At 39.2% G+C, this 17,874-nt stretch overlaps 3 protein-coding genes across 4 annotated transcripts; 2 read left to right on the top strand and 1 right to left on the bottom strand.

The window, feature by feature from the left end:
- Nucleotides 1-1,362: 1,362 nt before the first annotated feature.
- On the bottom strand, nucleotides 1,363-3,611 carry LOC131991343 (gap junction Cx32.2 protein-like). Its single transcript, XM_059356729.1, has 2 exons — nucleotides 3,550-3,611; nucleotides 1,363-3,453 (listed from the first exon to the last, which is right to left on the bottom strand). The coding sequence occupies exon 2, from the start codon at nucleotides 3,442-3,444 to the stop codon at nucleotides 2,671-2,673; it is 774 nt and encodes a 257-aa protein (XP_059212712.1). The 5' UTR covers nucleotides 3,445-3,453; nucleotides 3,550-3,611; the 3' UTR covers nucleotides 1,363-2,670.
- Nucleotides 3,612-5,613: 2,002 nt separating this feature from the next.
- Nucleotides 5,614-8,439, top strand: LOC131991071 (gap junction Cx32.2 protein-like). Its single transcript, XM_059356368.1, has 2 exons — nucleotides 5,614-5,707; nucleotides 7,122-8,439. Exon 2 carries the CDS (start codon nucleotides 7,138-7,140, stop codon nucleotides 7,846-7,848), a length of 711 nt encoding a protein of 236 aa, XP_059212351.1. The 5' UTR covers nucleotides 5,614-5,707; nucleotides 7,122-7,137; the 3' UTR covers nucleotides 7,849-8,439.
- Nucleotides 8,440-10,010: 1,571 nt separating this feature from the next.
- On the top strand, nucleotides 10,011-16,591 carry zfp36l1b (zinc finger protein 36, C3H type-like 1b). 2 transcript variants are annotated; one of them, XM_059356365.1, is made up of 2 exons: nucleotides 10,011-10,267; nucleotides 12,312-16,591. In XM_059356365.1, exons 1-2 carry the CDS (start codon nucleotides 10,214-10,216, stop codon nucleotides 13,320-13,322), a joined length of 1,065 nt encoding a protein of 354 aa, XP_059212348.1. In that variant the 5' UTR covers nucleotides 10,011-10,213; the 3' UTR covers nucleotides 13,323-16,591. The 2 variants fall into 2 exon arrangements, with proteins under 2 accessions (XP_059212348.1, XP_059212349.1); XM_059356366.1 differs by lacking the exon at nucleotides 10,011-10,267 and adding an exon at nucleotides 10,282-10,454.
- Nucleotides 16,592-17,874: the final 1,283 nt, after the last annotated feature.

Genomic DNA, 17,874 nt, shown 5'->3' with positions numbered 1-17,874 from the left:
GTGTTTATTAACTGAAGTCTTTATGTAGGGCTGCAGTCCAATAGTCAATAACTTTCCTTGACCACTTTTTCTTGGGCTCAATGGAAAACACTGTGAGGTCAAGGAAGAAGGACTTAAGAAAAAGAGAGCAGAGAATCGGACTGCACGTATAGGTAAATCTCAAACAGTCAGAAAAAGTTTAATATTTTTTGTCGGTTATTTCAGAAAGTGAAACTCGTATATTATATAGATTCATTATACATGGAGTGAAATATTTCAAGCCTGTTTTTCTTGTAGTTTTGATGATTCTGGCTTAGAGATCACCTCCATACCACGCTGCATTAATGCAGTAATTCATGCATGAACTGAATGAAATGAACATACTTTTCAGAAGCCTGACATTTGTGTTAAAAATATCCTTTTTTTAATTGATCTCATGTAATATTCTAATTCTCTGAGACACTGAGTTTTGTGTTTCCAGTATCTGTAAGCCAGAATCATCAAAATTACAAGAAATATTTAACTCTATGCATAATCAATCTATATAATATACAAGTTTCACTTTCTGAAATGACTGACAAAAAATATTGAACTTTTTCACAATATTCAATTTTTTTTTAGATGTACCTGTGCATGCAATTGGCTACATAATGACTCGTTGCTAAGCCCCTCCAAGAACAGCCATTGTCCAATCCCACATTAGCAACTGCAGCAAGGCACAGGAGGCCTTTCAAGCTTTTAGGATTTAGTCTCAGGCCAGTGTTCAGATGGTAACATTAACCCTTGATTTGCAAGAGAAAATGCTGAACCCGGTGCATGTGGAACCTGCAAGTCTGACAGCGGCCTAAAGGCGGTTTGAAAGTCGTTGCAATAAGGAGATGTGCTCCAGAATCTTTTTATTTGTCTCTGTGTTGTCGGGTGTGTCTCCCATCACATAGCATTACCCTACATGGGGGAGCAATAGTAACACAGGTCCAGGCTGCTTCACTGCGCTGTGTGAAGAATAACGCAGGTACAAGCAGCCGCTACCACACTTTACAATCAACACTGTTGCCAGTACTGTGAGCAATGGTGTATATTCCACCATTCACTCTGTCGTCCTCTTATATTTAGCAGTTTACTTTTTTAAATCCATCTTGCTTTTTTTTTTTTTTTTTTACTTCTGCTTCTTGTTATTGCACTTTGTGTTGTTGTCAAATGTTGTGCAAGCCTTGTATGTATATATATATATATATATATATATATATATATATATATATATATATATGAATAGTTACAATAGATACAATAGTTAAATATAGGAATATATATATATGTATATATCACAAGTCAAAAGTTAAAGAAATGGGAAAGAAATGGGATGCTGAATGTTGTTGCGACGATTTATTAAGATATGGTAGGATCTCCTTTCCTTTAATAGAGTGGTGCAGTGTATCCTATGTTAAAGGAGATAAGAAAGAAAGCATCAAAGAAACTTTCCTGAGTATTCAGAGTATTTGACCAGCTCTTTTAATCCTGATCCTCTCACTCAGTTAGGATCCTTCTCACCTCCCCAAATGAACTCCCAATGTCCACTACAAGACTTTCGGTGAATGGAATTTAATAGTGATAACATCATCATACTGTACTGCAGATTCAGGTGTTTGGCACAATGGTCATAAAAATCCCTCATTGAGATAATTTCTTAACTAAAACATCTTAGGACTGTCTCCATGTGGCTGCTGGCATGAAAAGTTTCAACATACTTTACATCATCATAACAGTGATTCACATCTGTGATAAATAGCATTTTAAAGCGTGGGATAATGTACTTGTGTAATGTGCTTTGATTCATCAGCCAAAGTACATTAACCACTTTTTAACACTCATTTTCACGATGCATTGTACAGCAGAAGAATGGAATATTCGATCAATCATGAAATTCCTAAAATGAAACAATAACTATAAAAGTTGTTGCTGACACAGTTTTTTTTAATGTAAGACATGAACATGAGGTTGAGCCTCTTCTCAATTGTCAGCTAACTATGCTTCCTGAAATAGCCCAGGCAAAGCCACAATAGACTTAGACTGTATTGCCCCAAGGTATATTCATTTTCACAACACTGTACACATTGTTCAAAAAGACAAACTACATTCAATTTTTATGTGCCCATTAAATGGCCCTAATCAATCTTTATCAGCCTCATACATATGCGTTAGAAGGTGCCTGCTCCACCTATTATGTGCAGAAGAGCACACTATTAAATGGCCTGTCACAGTTTCATTAGGTTAAGGTACTATAACTATGTGATTAGGTTTGGGAAAAAGAAACAATATATTTGGATTAAAGCAAAAGCACTTCATGGTTAGTTTTAGTAAAAAATAAAAAACAGGCTTGCTTCAGAATCAATGCCTTTAGTTATTGAAATAGTAGTCCTATTAGTAGCCTTGTGTATTTAACCAGCCCAACCTTTCTCCTTGCACCGTTGATTTCCTTGTCATGTCTTCCTTTACTCCTGTAATAATTACCACGCCTCTTGAGGTCAACGCCTCACAAAAAGCATTTATTTAGCAGCCCATTTAATAGGATGATAAGACCCTTCTGAACCTATTATGAGGTGGAGCATGCCCCTAAAAACCCATAGCTGAAATCGCCCATTTAACCGCAAGTTAATTATTGATCAATAGCTAAACATCTCTGTTTACAGTCTTTCAACAATTTGTAACAATCTCAGTTGAGTTTTGGTTTGGTTTGTCCATACAGTACATCTCCGAGCTGTCGCTCTTCCTTTTCTTCTTCATCTTCCTCATCTTTGAGATCATCAAGTGGAACATCTCCATGATGTTGAGAAAGACAGACAAGATGGCCATCGCCAACATAAAGATAATGAAGATGGTTTTCTCTGTTGGACGACTAATGAAGCAGTCCACTGGTGCTGGACAAGGGTACTCTGAGAATGAAATCTTACTAGGCATAAGTATGAAGCCATAGAGGAAGTACTGGCCTACGATGAAAGCCGTTTCAAGCAGGATCTTGAACAGCAGCTGCATCATGTAGCTGAACAGCAGAATACCTTTGAGCTGAACTTTGCCATGTTCATCTGAATACTTTGGAGCTTTAAGTAACCCATATTTACCAACTTTCTCTTCCAGGCTTCTTCTTCTTCTCAGCTTGTTTTCACTGCGAATCACCAGCAGGACGTGGCCCAGATACATGAGTGTTGGAGTGGAGACAATGAGGATCTGGAGGACCCAGAAGCGTGTGTGAGACATGGGGAAGGATCGATCATAGCAGGCGTTCTTGCAGCCAGGGCTGTGTGTGTTACAGTTCATGTTTCCTTGTTCATCTCCCCATATTTTATCTATGCCAGCAGCTAGGATGAAGATCCTGAAGAGGAAAAGCACACTCATCCAGACCTTCCCCACTACGGTGGAGTGTGACTGCACCTTGTCCAATAAATCAGACAGGAAGGACCATTCCCCCATGATGACAGCCTAGGACAGAGAAGGCAGAGAAAACAATGATGACCAACAGTTGGACAATGACATAGCAAATTTTATGTCAGTCAAGTCAGTGTGAGCCAACCATACCTGTGTAAAATGCTTTACACACAGCAGCGGGCCCAGTCACACGTTGATACTGTTGGACTGAGATAAGACACAGCAACGTTACAAGACAAAAACCCAGCAATGCAATCTACCTATAGTTATTATGTTTATGTTTACACACACACACAAGCTTGGAATGCTTGAAATGACCATCATTGCTGTAGCGTACCAACATTTCTATTCCAACAGGAAGATGTGCACATTTTTTGGACAAGATGATTTAATTCAGAGGAATGCAGAATCAAAAATATTAACCAGAATATACTATATATATATATATATATATATATATATGTGTGTGTGTGTGTGTGTGTGTGTGTGTGTGTGTGTGTGTGTGTGTGTGATATGCTTGAAAGTTGTAATATTGATTGCTAATAAAATGCACTAGATTATTTACAGATCAAAGCAGCATTATTTCCGAATTAAGTTTTTTCAGATCTTTTCAAGATGGCAATAAAATTCTAGCTTGCTAGATAGATAGATATAAATCTGTTACATAGGTTACAAGAGACTAAAAGAGGCATGACAATACACTGAAATACACTGTCCTGCTGAGGAGCCAGGCTACCATATCAACAAAAAACAAAAAATCATCACCAGTAGTACTATTATCATGGTTTTCACTTTTAAACGTATTAATTACTGAATTTGCATCTTTACAATGTAAAATGTGTTCCTACCTCAGTAATGACCACTGTCTCGTTCAGCAAGTCCCTGTAGTGTGATTCCAATTCTTTCACTTCCTTCTTATAACTTTGGCTAACATTGCAAAATCAGCAGATTCCGCTTAAGTTTACTAACTCCTCCACACTCCCTAACAACAGCGGGTGACTATGTCACCATAAAGTGTTGAAACGGACTCGCCCCAAAGCAGGTGTTCCATGAACAACCCACATTCCTTAAAATGTCACGTACTTTAGACTGAGATGCTTAAGTTTAAGATTCTCCAAATCACTGTAGCCAAGACTGAATTTATCAGCCAGAAAAGGTAAATGGACCCCACTTATATAGCGCTTTTATCCAAAGCACTTTACACTACAGACTGCGCTCATTCACCTGTTCACACACACATTCATACTGGTGGCAGAGGCTACCCTAAACGGTGCCACCTGCCACCATTGGGATTTCATTCGCACACTGATGAACGCAGCATCGGGAGCCATTTGGGGTTCAGTACCTTGCTCAAAGATACTTCGACATGTAGGCTGCCATGGACAGGGATCGAACCACCGACCATCCGGTCAGTGGGTGACCGATCTACCAACGGAGCCACAGCTGCCCTGAAAGCTCTGAAAGCTGAAAGCAGACCGTCAAATGATCAACCCGTTTGAATTTTTTGTTTGGGCATATGTATTAAAACACAACTTCAAATGACATTAGAGTGGGCCTAAGGCTTCATTCCTGCTTTATTACCTGATCTTGACGCCTTTTTTCAATTTGGTTTCTTACGTCCAGAAAATACAACAAAAGACCAAATTTATGTTTAAATTACCACCAAGCAAACAAGGGGCCAGGTAGAATGCCACATAGAAAAACTGTAAACTGTACAGAGACTGGTACAAACAGGGGTCAGTTGGGGATAAGTACATTATATTGGCTCCGGGGCCCCTAGTAGGTTATATTGGCTCCGGGGCCCCTAGTAGGTTATATTGGCTCCGGGGCCCCTAGTAGGTTATATTGACCATGGCTGTAGTCTAAACGTGGCAAGCACAAAGTGTACCTTTCAGACTTATACACATTTCTGCATATTAACGTTTCACTTAAACAGTGTGAGTATGGAGTGAATGCACGTAAGCAGTCTGGGTGTTGGACAAATCAAGTGGGAGGAAAGACAAAATATGACTTACAGTGTCAATTAATCAAAGAAAAATGTCGAGTTAAGGGTCATGAAGACTTCCTTTACGGACATTGAGTCTGATGAAACTTTTTCAGACTCATCAAAAATATCACGAGTTTGAAAGAGTAAAAGGAGAAGTTGTAGGACGCAACTGTTCATGCCTGAGTCAATCAGACCAATCCCATAGACCTCAGCAGTATTTAAGTCTCAATCTGGTCAGGGGATCACGTCTTCTCCTGCTCCTCTCTGGCTCTTCTGTGATGGACTCATGGAAAAGGATTTCTAACATCTAAAGCTTGACAGGTTAGTACCATTCTTGTTTCTACAACGTTGAATGAAAACTGAAACAGCTGTTCCTTTAAGACAAATGATTTGCAATTCTTAGTTACCCAATTAACTCCATGAAGAGTGTGTGTTATGTCTGTATTAATAACGCTGTGGTGTTCAGAGTTGTAGGCCTTAATCAAACTGCTATACTGCTTATATTTCTGATTGAAGCAGCACATAAACGCAAGAATCAAACACATTAGTCTTGCACTCATACACTCATTGAACTAGTAACAGATAACAGCTCACTGAGCTAATAAAAAGAGGCTAAATATTCAGGTAGAGCCTTGTGTCTGATATACTATATCATATGTGATTGATAATGTGAGCAGCTCTTAAAGCTTTCTTCTGTTTACTTCTGCACTCCATATCCATAATTGAAAATCTATGCTTAATTTAGATTCTGACAGACTTTAGTTGTTTTTATATTTGTCTCCACTAAATGTGCAAGACCAAAGGTGAACAGAATTGGCAGGTGGGTTGCAAATTGTAACAGCTGTTCAGGCACATTAATGACACTCATCAAAGTGAAGCTATAACAATCAAGATTATGTTGTTGCTTTTTTATTTTTATCAAATTTTCAACAACTCGTGAGAAACCACATACATGAGATGTTGCAGATTTTTTTAAATGACCTACTTTGATAACAATTTATTGGCTTGTATAATCAAAACAGATTGATGTATCAGCAATTCGTTAACAACTTAATATCAGCAAAAGTCCACAGATGATCCTAACAAAGTTTCAGCACAATTGGCCCAATGGTCTGACAAGTAATCAAAAATAGGATTTCGAACATTGAAAACAAAATTAGATATTTCTAGAGCAGAAGACCTTTCGAACAAAGATGTGTAACAACTGAAACATGTAAATGCAGTGCAAGAATTCTGACTCGAGCCAAGCCATTTGAGATAATTGTGAAAACATAAACTTTGTTTTTATAGCACGATCTTGGGGTCAAGATCAACACATTTGCTGCACAAATACTTTTAGCTAAGATAAATAAGAATTAGAAAGGAGAAAGAAAGGAGAGACAAAAATACACCAGTTTCCCACATGTGATGTCACTGTCCCAGTGTGTCAGAGGCAGTGAGTAAGTCTTCTGAGCAATTTAAAGTTTCAGAGTTTAAATTCCATGGAGGGGTCTGTCCAACTTTCCACTGCTGAGCAGTTCATGTATGTGGTATATTTTCAAGTGCTCATTGAGTTGAATACTTGGGCCTAATTCATTGCCACTTAATTAATTTTCTCTATATGCAGACATGATTCATTATCTCTGGATTTAATTAGCTCTTATTTACAAAGGACTCTGCAGACACCTTGATAAATGATAGAGTGGAATACTTTCATTTATTAATCCATGATGTCTGTGTGTTCCTCCTCTTTCAGACATTTGCTTCCAGCCATGGGGGACTGGTCTTACATGTCCTCGCTGCTCGACAAGGTCCAATCTCACTCCACTGTGGTTGGGAAGATCTGGATGAGCATCCTCTTCCTGTTCAGGATCTTTGTCCTCGGTGCTGCTGCTGATAAGGTCTGGGGAGACGAAGTGTCCGAGTTCAACTGTGACTCTAAGGAACCAGGATGTGAACACGCCTGTTACAACTGGATGTTCCCAATATCCTACGTTCATTACTGGGTCCTGCAGATCACTTTTGTGTCAACACCCACTCTAGTCTACTTGGGCCATGCTGTTCACATTATCCACAAAGAGAAGAGGAAGATGGAGAAGTTGAAAGACTGTAATAAGAAGCCTAGGTATACAGATGAGAGAGGGAAGGTGCAAATAACAGGCGTCCTCTTTTGCACTTACATGACCCAGCTGGTGTTCAAGATCATCCTGGAGGTGGGATTCACTGTGGGCCAGTTCTATATCTTTGGCTCCATGTTCATACCCTCCTTCTTCCACTGTGAAATGTCTCCACCTTGTGCCCGTTTCTCTGGTGCCCAGTGTTACATTTCTCGTCCCACAGAGAAAACTATTTTTGTCATCTTCATGCTTGTAGTTTCAGGTATTTCGGTGCTCCTCAACATCATAGAAATAATCTACCTGCTTTGCAACAGGAGGAGAGACACCAGGAAACTCAGTCATGGGAACAGCCATTATGGGGGGTAGATTCTCAGGCTATTTTAAAAAAAGGGCATAAAAGTTAGACTGATAAACATTTGTTTTTGTACATTTACAGTACACTGGATTCTGAATTTCCTTATTCTGTTTTTATTAACTTTTTACACAGCCTCCCAACAAGAAGAGGCAACAACAAGGAAAACCATGTCACATTTTGTATGCTTTAGTGCTTTTTGAAATCAATAACCCTTTAAAATCAACTAATCGTTATACGAAATTGAAAAAGGCTGTTCCTTGAATAAATAAAATAATAAAACAATCCAAATTAAAAAGTTGGCTTATGTTAAGTTGCAACAACAAAGGCTAGCTCTCCTTTTCTCTCATCATATATATTCCTTTCCCACACCTAACTTTGTACGCTCCTAACGCAGACTTTAGACCAGAGCACAGAGTTTAATCTGTAATAGCTGTTTGTTATGTGATAAGAGGAGACAGAATATATGTAAGTAATATATGAATTAAGTTGCCTGTTAGTTGAGAGATTGGTAATATTGTTTTCAAGTTGTTGGTAAATTTCACTCATTGTGTCATAATTTTTGCTGTCTACACACAATTCTGTTATATGGTGATATGATATTATATACATGATATATCAATAAAAGTTGAAAAGATTTATGAGTGAAGAATTTCATTACTTTTTATTTACATTTGAGCCATCATCTCCCTGATCATTTCATTCCATCCTGAATTGTGAAACACTTCTGTAAATTGAGTTCAACATAAGGGCTCTAAAGTAAATACCACACTGTGAAAATACTCCACTAGAGGTAAAAGTCCTGCATTTTTATATTAGGTGCAAAAATATCACCAAAAAGTAAAAGTACTCATTAAACAGAATATCCCTACTGGGATTGTTATATATTATGTATTGTTATATATGTTGATATATTTTTGGAGCATTACTATTATTGGTTTAATTTAATTTATAAGAATGCCTAATCATTGCAAATTGGTCACAGTTTTCCTAGCTACACCACCGAGTAGCCCATGTTAAATCCTTACCTGTAAAATAACTAGTAACTAAAGGTGTCAGCTAAATATAGTATAGACGTATATACTGTATGTATATCAATGCACCATACATCTCCTGTGATTTCTTTTAAGAGCTCAATTGAATGAGTGAATTAAAAAAAAAAATTACCTGAACTTTTGGAATTTCAGTGAAGGTCACTGAAGTCAAACTGTTATCATGCGTACTGTATCTGTAGTATGTCATATTTGTATTGGCATAAAGAGTTACATTGTGCTGCAATACATTTCTACACTTTACAATAACGATGCAACATTGCCATTAGCACACTAATAAACTTATCGTATACACTTAATTTGAATATATTTATGAATGATAACTGAATCATTTACTATGCCATTAAAGTGTTGGAGGTTGCTCTGATGTGAACCCACTTGTTATAAATAGATGGCAATAGCCATTGTCCAGTGCAGTGGTGAAATGTAGCCAAGTACATATTTATGTATGGGGCTTAACCCGAGGCACCAGGATTTCATTTTATGCTTACGCATTGTGCAAGTAATGAAGGCAAAGCTCTTGATTTACTGGTCCATCTATGTTCCAAACTAGGGCTGGGCAATATATCGATATAAAACATATATCGATATATTTCTCAATGTGATACGGATTTAGACCATATCGCATATAGGCTATCGATTTAATTCAATTTGTTTTTCTTTATTTTCATATAAATGCTGCCCTTACTAGGGTTTGTCATATTTTGTTCTTTTGTAACATTCATTGTTCTTTTTTTCATATAAATATATTTATTTCAGAAAAAGATTGGCCTATTTTATTTTATAGGGTATTTTTATTTAAGTAAAATATGCACTTTATGGAGCTTTGATTTTTTTTAATTTTTTTTAAAGGTACTCCTGTTGTTATACTGTATCAGAATTTAAAGTCAGAATTCTGAGAATAAAGTCACTTTGTCCTGACTTTATTCTCAGAATTCTGACTTTAAATTCTGAGTTTAAAGTCAGAATTCTGAGAATAAAGTGAGGACTCAAATATTTTTTTTCTTGTGTGGCCCTAATCCTCTTCCGTATTCAAGTCTTGCTGTCAGAAACTAATTTATTTGTCCTGCCGATGAAATGATGATCTTTACGGAGAACCGCAGCAGGTCCCTGTTTGTCCTCAGGAGGCGCTGTTTGCTGCCTCTCTGCGGCGTTTCAGCCGGAAACCAACCCGCCCCCCTGGCGGCCGCCTGCTGGCGCTGATAAAGAAGTGCGCAGCAGCAGCTCGGGGCGCAGAGGGGGCTCTCCACGGGCTGGAAACAACTAAGCTGGACTAAGTTACCACATAATACCACAGCTCCTCTGCTCATTCTTTATCAACGTAACCATGACAGCGACTATTATTTCTACTTTCTTCGAAAACAGAGAAGTGTGTTACGAGGTAGGCGGCGCCAAATGGGAGTTTTTCTCTTCTGCAGACACCGTGCTAACATTAGCCTAGCCACTTTGTTCCTGCAAGTTTGATAGTGTACATTTGAGCAGGAACTCACATCATCCACATGATTGTTGACTAGTTACAATAATGCTACTTGCATGTCGGACTTGTGGACGTTAAATGCATGGCTTATGTAAGTGTTACTTTGCCCCATACTGTATTTAGAAATGGGCTTTAACGCTGCGGGACAACTTGTAAGTGTAAGTGACCGTGAGAGGTAAAATGGAATAAATTGGCGTTGGTTGAAAGGTAATTTGAGTGTGACGCACACAGAATGAGTTGTCAAGGTGTAATATGAACTTTTATTGAAATAGCTAAATGTAAAAGCCCAGAAACTCAATGTATGAAATCTGGCAACTTTAATAACTGCACGTAGCATTTTCGTTAATGGTATATTATTAACTTTACATTAGCTGTCCGTGTAACGTTATTGTTCCATCGTGTTCTAAAGCAGAAGGTCATTAAAGTCAGTATATTAAAAAACATAATTTTATCATACTAGCCAAACATTGCCTTTTGAATTTTTAATTAACTTCATGCTGTCTGGAGTTTGAGAAATTTAGTATCCACCTGCTAAGTCAGTGGTTTCAACAAAACTACATGCATTTACGGAACTACTCATTTAGTATTGGGGCCATAAGATTGGCAGGCATTGCCTCATAATCTGTAGTACCTCAACAGAGGAAAGTTTATCTATGTCTATCAAATATTGAGCCATGAAAGAGCTGGAGGCCTTACTCCTGGAACGCCGCATTGTTGAACTGATCTGTGCACCTCAACATACTGTGCAGATTTTTGGATTTCTAGATAATCTTCTGGTAAACGGTTGCCTGTGTCTGGTTGCCTGGTTAATCTGTGTGTTAAGGATATAATATATATATATATTTTTTTTTACAGAAGCATCACTTTATGCAACACGTAAGCATAGAATAATAACACCATGGTGGCTGCAACCCAGTATTCTACATACTATGTTGGTATTATTATTATACATACTTGTAATACTGCAGCCCTGAGAGCTCAGTAAGCTCAAGCAAAATGCTGAAATATCTTCACCAACTTAATAACACATGCACAGAATTTAGAAGACATTGACCAACTCAGTGTTTCCCCAGGAAAGTAGTTGGGCCTGGTATCAAGTATCTTTCTACAGGGGCCAGCAGCATTGAGGTTAGGGCCCTTAATACAGGGCCCTAATGATAATTTTACAGGTGGCACTCTTTAGGGTAGCCTCGACCACAAGTGTATGCATGCACGTGAATGGGTTAATGAGCATTTATGTGGTAGCAAAGATGTGGTTGAAAAGAGCTATATAAGTGTAATTGTCTTAAAATACAAGGCTAAACTGTCTTCATATGCTGTTAACAGTATATAAAAGAGAGATGCATCCAGATTTTTGTGCCCAGACTTTGTAATTTTTGACTTGATTTCACATTCAACCTATTAATTCTGTTTCTTATAGGATTATGGTTCTGATTTAAGGGAAGAACTATTGAAAGCAATACATACTTTATTTCCACCAGATTTACCGTTGGAGGTTACTTGTCATGCAACTTGAGCTAAAAGCTGAAATCAAGACAAACTTGTTCCCTTTCAAGCCCAATTGAAGTTGACAGCTTTAACTTTAATTTGTGTTGCATGCAGAAGCACAAACTGATTTTTGAGCAGTATGACCCAGTGTGCAAATTAAAAAGGAGTTGAACTGCTGATGAACGAACAGTAAACAAAAGATAGACAGCTTCTGACAGCTGCACACTTGGTCCAAACTTAGCTTCCAGGGAGTAAGATTAAATCTCACGTGTCTTTGTAAATTGACTGTTACTATTGATCTTGTTCCAGTTCAGAGTTGTTTTTCAGTTTTCCATCTGCAGTGCAATGAGTCTTTGAGGGGTATAAAATGGATGCACAATCTGTAACCATTCTAATGAAATGGTGTGGTTGTTGAACTGGCAGTCAGACTTTTCTAAATTGCATGTGTTTCTCTTTTCAGAACAAAAAGCCATTAAAGTACAGCGACAGTAACGGCCTTGGTGGACATCAGCTGATGTCTGTCCCATGCTCCAGTGCCAACCTCTCCTGCACCCCCACTGGATCCATGCTGGATAGGGAGATGGATGGGGCCCCCTCTGCAGGTGGCCCGTTCCAACGCAGTCACTCAGTCAGCCTCCACAGTGAAAAGTTCAGCCAGAACCAGTTTGTTAACAGCCTTAAAAGCGATCCCTCCGTGTTGTTGGGTTTCAGCTGCAGCAACAACAAGGAAAACCATTTCCGTCAGCGCTCCTACTCAGAGCTGGGGGATATGGTGGGGGCCAGCAGCCAGGCGTGCGTTGGTGGAAGCAGCCAAGTCATCTCCAGCCGCTATAAGACGGAGCTGTGCCGTCCCTTTGAGGAGAACGGCACCTGTAAATACGGTGACAAGTGCCAGTTTGCTCATGGCGTGCACGAGCTGCGCAGCCTAAGCCGCCACCCGAAGTACAAGACTGAGCTGTGTCGCACCTTCCACACCATCGGTTTCTGCCGGTATGGTCCACGATGCCACTTTATCCACAATGCAGAGGAGCGCCGTGGGCCCCCTCCCCTCTCCTCCTTTAACAAGATGGAGCGCCCTCGGTTACAGCACAGCTTCAGCTTCGCCGGCTTCTCCAGCTCCAGTGGCAAGCAGGACAGCCCCACCTCCGTCACACCTCCACCAATGTTCTACACCAAAGAGCTGACCAAGTGGCAGGGCAGCCCCTTTGCTTTCTCTAGCCAGGAGTTTGCCAGCCTGTTTGGCCCCAGCTTGGAACCTCCAACCGCATCTGAGCCTCCGACCCCACCCTCCCAGACTACCCCCGGCTCGTTCCAGTCCCCATTAGAGAGTGCCCACAGCCCCCCAGAGTCTCTGTCTGACCAGGAGGGCTATCAGAGCAGCCTGGGCAGTCAGAGTGGTGCTGAGTCCCCGCTACTGGATGCCTCGCGTCGACTCCCCATCTTTAGCACACTCTCCGTCTCTGATGATTAAGGTGTGTGGAGACCATTCACCTCCTCCTCCTCCTCCTCCACCTCTAAGCCCTGTTTAAAGGAGAAGCATTGTTGTAGCCAGCAAGTCGCATCAGAAATCCGGATCAAGTCTCTTCCAATATTATGAACAGGTGGTTCCTATTTCAATCTGGCCCCTTCACTGATGCAATGGTGAAATAAATGTGAATGATTGTGTAAAGTAGTTCAGAGATGACATTACAAAGTAAAGATCCACCTTTTTCACATCCAATATCTGATATTGAATATCTACCAATACCGATAATGATTCTGATGCCAGAGCTTTTTTCCCCATAGAATTAGCATTAAATTTATATGTATTCCAAAGCGATTTATTTGAACTGTAGGTAAAGTAAGTTTCACATAAAATCTAAGAAGTCTGAGTGCAGATTGCAACAAACAAACCAATGCACAGGAATGCATTATCAGCTACTGTATAGAAGTGCAAAAGTAATAGGAGAATTTTAACAGTTGCAATGACAAATTAAGAACTCAGGTTTTCTGAGTGAAATAGTGGATCGGATCGGTCCATTCTCCATTATAAAGTAGATAAATATGACTTATTAAAGGCAGTGGGGTTGCTGTGTGTATTCACCTCAGTTCTCTGTGCAGAGTGTGTTGCAGTGTGCTTCTCTATAAAGCCATTATTTTTGTGCCACAACCTTGACACCTCCTAGAGGCTTGTAACAACTAAGTGTTACATTTTTCAAAGGATTATCACCATAAAATGAACATGAACAATTTGAGACAATTTATAAAAGTGCCTTGGAGTCTATTCATGTAAAGCCAACTATAAACCTAGACTTCGCTTTTCCACTTATCAGGCCCAGTTTCCTGCGCCTTTTGCCTGTCATGGCGACTGTTTTTAAGACTCCTACTACATTTAAATGCAACCACCAGCACAATCCTGTCCTGTGTCACTCCATAGAACACAGCGGAGACAGTTTTCATCCAGACTATTTGTTTTGTAGTTGAAATGACAGCTGTGCTCTCAGGTCTATGGAGTAACTCAGTAACAGAGACACTGCAGGTGTTGAATTTGAGAAAATCAGGTTTTTGCCAACAATTGCACAAAGTAGAAGACGGGAGAGAAAAGTTCTTTGTTCGTTGTTTTTATTTTGTTGAACTGACCAACAGACTGCTAGCAGACAGTGTTAGTGTTGAGATTTGAACCGTCTCTGTCAGCAATTGAGCTTGACCAATCAGCCATGTGACATCTCAGTCAGCTGCCTGAAATCAGATGTTGATTCCATCATGACTATTATTATGTCATTGTCTAGTTTATTTTCCAAAGCCTTCTGGATGGGGACTTTGGCTGTAACTGCTATTTATCAAAATGTATTTATTGCTGATCATAAGCATTTTTATTTTGTATTTATGTGGTTAATGAAACAATAGAATATATATTTTCTTTTATGTAAAGTTATGATCTTCTGTATTAATCGCAAGATTGTGTGAGACCTGTGTGTTTTCTTTTTTTTTGTTCAGTTATATATTATGCCTCACTTATTTTGAAAGTGAATGTTAATTTAAAACACAAGGTTTAGCATTTTTATTTATTTCCTCTTCCCACATGTTGGACTGCAGGTTGAGGTTGTATGTGGCAGTCTGAAGGCACACACACAATGCACTGAAAGTGTCAAAGTCAATGCCCCAGTGCATGCCACAGACACACCTTGTCTGTTCAGTGGGACTATTACAGCTGCCATAATCAAGCTCAAAAGATGGAGAAAAGCTGATGCAGTAATTGCATACTAATAGCGTAACTAACCCAGTGGCCTACAGTTGGTTAGGGTGTGGAGAAAGAGTGCAGGTGGTGCTGGTTTTACACACAGTTTTTGGCTGTTCTCCAGGGATGTCATGACTTCAAACAAATATTTAAATGATGCCCATGTCATACGACTGTGTTGGTCAGTGGAGTGAAACAAAACTGGAAGGGGAGTCCACCTCCCAAAGTCTTTAAGCAGCCCCCCCGCTGCTGGTTTGTGATACGGTTTTCACTTTGTACATGCTTAAGTCTCGCTACAGTGAGCCGACATGTGAGTACTTCACACTGTGTACTAACAGTAGACCCTTCTTTTGAAATATAAAGCATGGACGCCTCTAGAAAAATTTGAGGCCTCAAGATGCAGCCATAATCTTTTTATAATCACATTGTAGCCCTTTAAATCATAATCACATCACAAGGTGCCCAGAGAGTCCCAGCCCTGGTTGAAATATTGGCAGCGGGAACAAGTTATTGATTATTACATTTTTGGTATCATGACATCCCTGCTGTTTGGTCTTCTGGCTAATCAGCTGACTATCTAAGCAGTGTGTGTTGAGTTTGTCACCTGTGGCCTTTCCCCGCTCCACTAGCTTTACATGCATGGTCTATTTTTGCCAGAGCTGCACATTAAATTCTTGGGGAATGTATATGAATGCCTGCCCATATTTGTTGCCGATGGAAGTTAATTTTAAGATTTGGAAATTGCTCTAAAATGTTTGGAGATATTTGTATTCAGATACAGGTACAAGGAACAATAGTTTCAGACCTCCATCATTCAAGTATTCTAGTGTCACTGTAGAACAATCCACTGCAGAACATTTGCATGAATAGTATTGAACAGTACAATCTTCAAAAGTGACAGACAGTATTGATATACTGACTTTGATTGGAGTCAGAGTGTTAAAACCAGTTTACATCTCCCACTTGGATCTTGCATACAAAATTCAAGCTTCCACATTGATTGCCAGTGGTGAAGCACAGCTAGCATTGTCTGCTGCAGCTCTTTCATTCTCTAGAATGTAAACTGGCTCTGAATCAGTTGCCTGTCATCAGTTTCTCTTACTGAGATGAATTCTCATTTGAGAATAAAAGTCAGTTTAACTGTGATTTAAAGCATTTAAGCTCTATTTTTGAGAAGGTGATGGGAACATGCTTGTTCACAGCATCCCGCACAGACTTCCTAGCACTTTGAGTCAGCACAATGACCATGTAAAGGTCATTCTTGACCACTTTTGCCTGTTTAAGTGCCTATAAATACATTCCAGTTTTCCCAAATGTTGTGCCTTGATATTTTTCTATAACAGAACAAGCTCAAAATGTATTCCTGTATGTTAGAGGTTAAAAGGATTTCTACATGAAAAGCAACTGTTGAATGTATTCTCTAGCAGCCATTGCTGGTATTACAGTAAATACTTTGTTCATGGCTTAGTTTGTAATGATAGATTGCATTTAAAAACAACAATAAAATATGTTTATATGTTTGAGATCTTGTGAATTTATTTTGTGACGACGTAGTACAAAGCTTATATTCACTAGTTTACTGAGGAAGTTAGGACCTGAGCAGTGCTTCACACTTTGTTACATGGAGTTTGACGTGACTCTTGTCCATTTTCCAAAGTGTTTCTGAACCTGTTTGGCTTGTGACTCAACTATGCTGCCATCTCCTTGCCCCTTCATTGCAGGTTATAGACATAGATGGGTTGTGAACAAGTGTTTAAAACCACGGAAGCAGATGAGAGCACGGAAGGATAAAAACATTCAGTATGCACTGTCGAGAATAAAGTCAACTTCACATAAATTACATAAAAGCAGATTTTTCCCCAAAAATATTTGTAGTGACCTACTACCAAGAATAGCTCAATAACTGTTGGATATAGTCATTTCTCTAAAACTATGTTCCTCTGATGACTTATTGACAGAGGGACAATAAATCTGTAAATAACTTTGATCATCATTTCGACTTCTTTCTCGAACTGCATTAATGAGAAAAAAAATCCTCATTTTTTTCTCCTACTTGGCCCCAATTGTCTTCCATAGAGTTATGACCATTCAAAGTAAAAATGTTTTACCTAACTATTAGTATGGATGCAGGATATGGATTTTCGGCCCATAACAGATTACCTGCTTCTCATGGCCAGTACAGATAATTTAACATTTGACTCCACTATTGTTAAGATGAACAAATGTCTATGATTTTCCATCTCATGGGAATGTTGAATTATAATAATAGTAAATTCACTATTAATAAAATAGTGACAAAACACACTTTATCCCAGTCATTGTCAGTCAACTCTTCCTGGTTCATTTCAATGAAGGTGACGGCATACTATTATAGCAGTTGTGAAAGATTGGCTGACTGGCAAACCAATGTTTTTTGGCAGGTGCATACACTATTAGGCTATTAGCGGTGCAGCCATGCATATAAACAAAACAGCTGAGGAAAAATGATGCATGAGCGGACAGACACCTAATACAGCAGATGGACAGCCTCAGATATTAACTCTCAGCAGCTATTAAATGTAATTCTCCTGCCAGTGTTTACAGATTTCCCTCCACATTTTATTTGCTCTTTAAGTCCACTAACAATTTACAGGGTTAAAGAAGCAGCAGGGGGAGAGGAAGGAGACGTGAGCTGGATTATGTGCTGGGAGGTAAGCAACACAAGAGATGTTTTTCAGTACAGGGGTCAGAGTAATACGAGGGATGCGGAAACTCTCATCTGAGCTGGTTTACTCAGCAGCTGAGCCTACAATCAGCTACTTTTCTC

Source organism: Centropristis striata, chromosome 18, assembly GCF_030273125.1.
Source record: "Centropristis striata isolate RG_2023a ecotype Rhode Island chromosome 18, C.striata_1.0, whole genome shotgun sequence".
Classification (NCBI taxonomy): domain Eukaryota; kingdom Metazoa; phylum Chordata; class Actinopteri; order Perciformes; family Serranidae; genus Centropristis; species Centropristis striata.
This window is presented reverse-complemented; position numbering and strand designations above follow the sequence as displayed.

What these genes read in the sequence shown, in the direction of transcription:
- LOC131991343 (XM_059356729.1), bottom strand. Translation starts at nt 3,444, where the DNA reads ATGGGGGAATGGTCCTTCCTGTCTGATTTATTGGACAAGGTGCAGTCA.
- LOC131991071 (XM_059356368.1), top strand. Translation starts at nt 7,138, where the DNA reads ATGGGGGACTGGTCTTACATGTCCTCGCTGCTCGACAAGGTCCAATCT.
- zfp36l1b (XM_059356365.1), top strand. Translation starts at nt 10,214, where the DNA reads ATGACAGCGACTATTATTTCTACTTTCTTCGAAAACAGAGAAGTGTGT. An exon ending in ACAGAGAAGTGTGTTACGAG is followed by an intron (nt 10,268 to 12,311) that starts GTAGGCGGCGCC and finishes TTCTCTTTTCAG; the next exon opens with AACAAAAAGCCATTAAAGTA.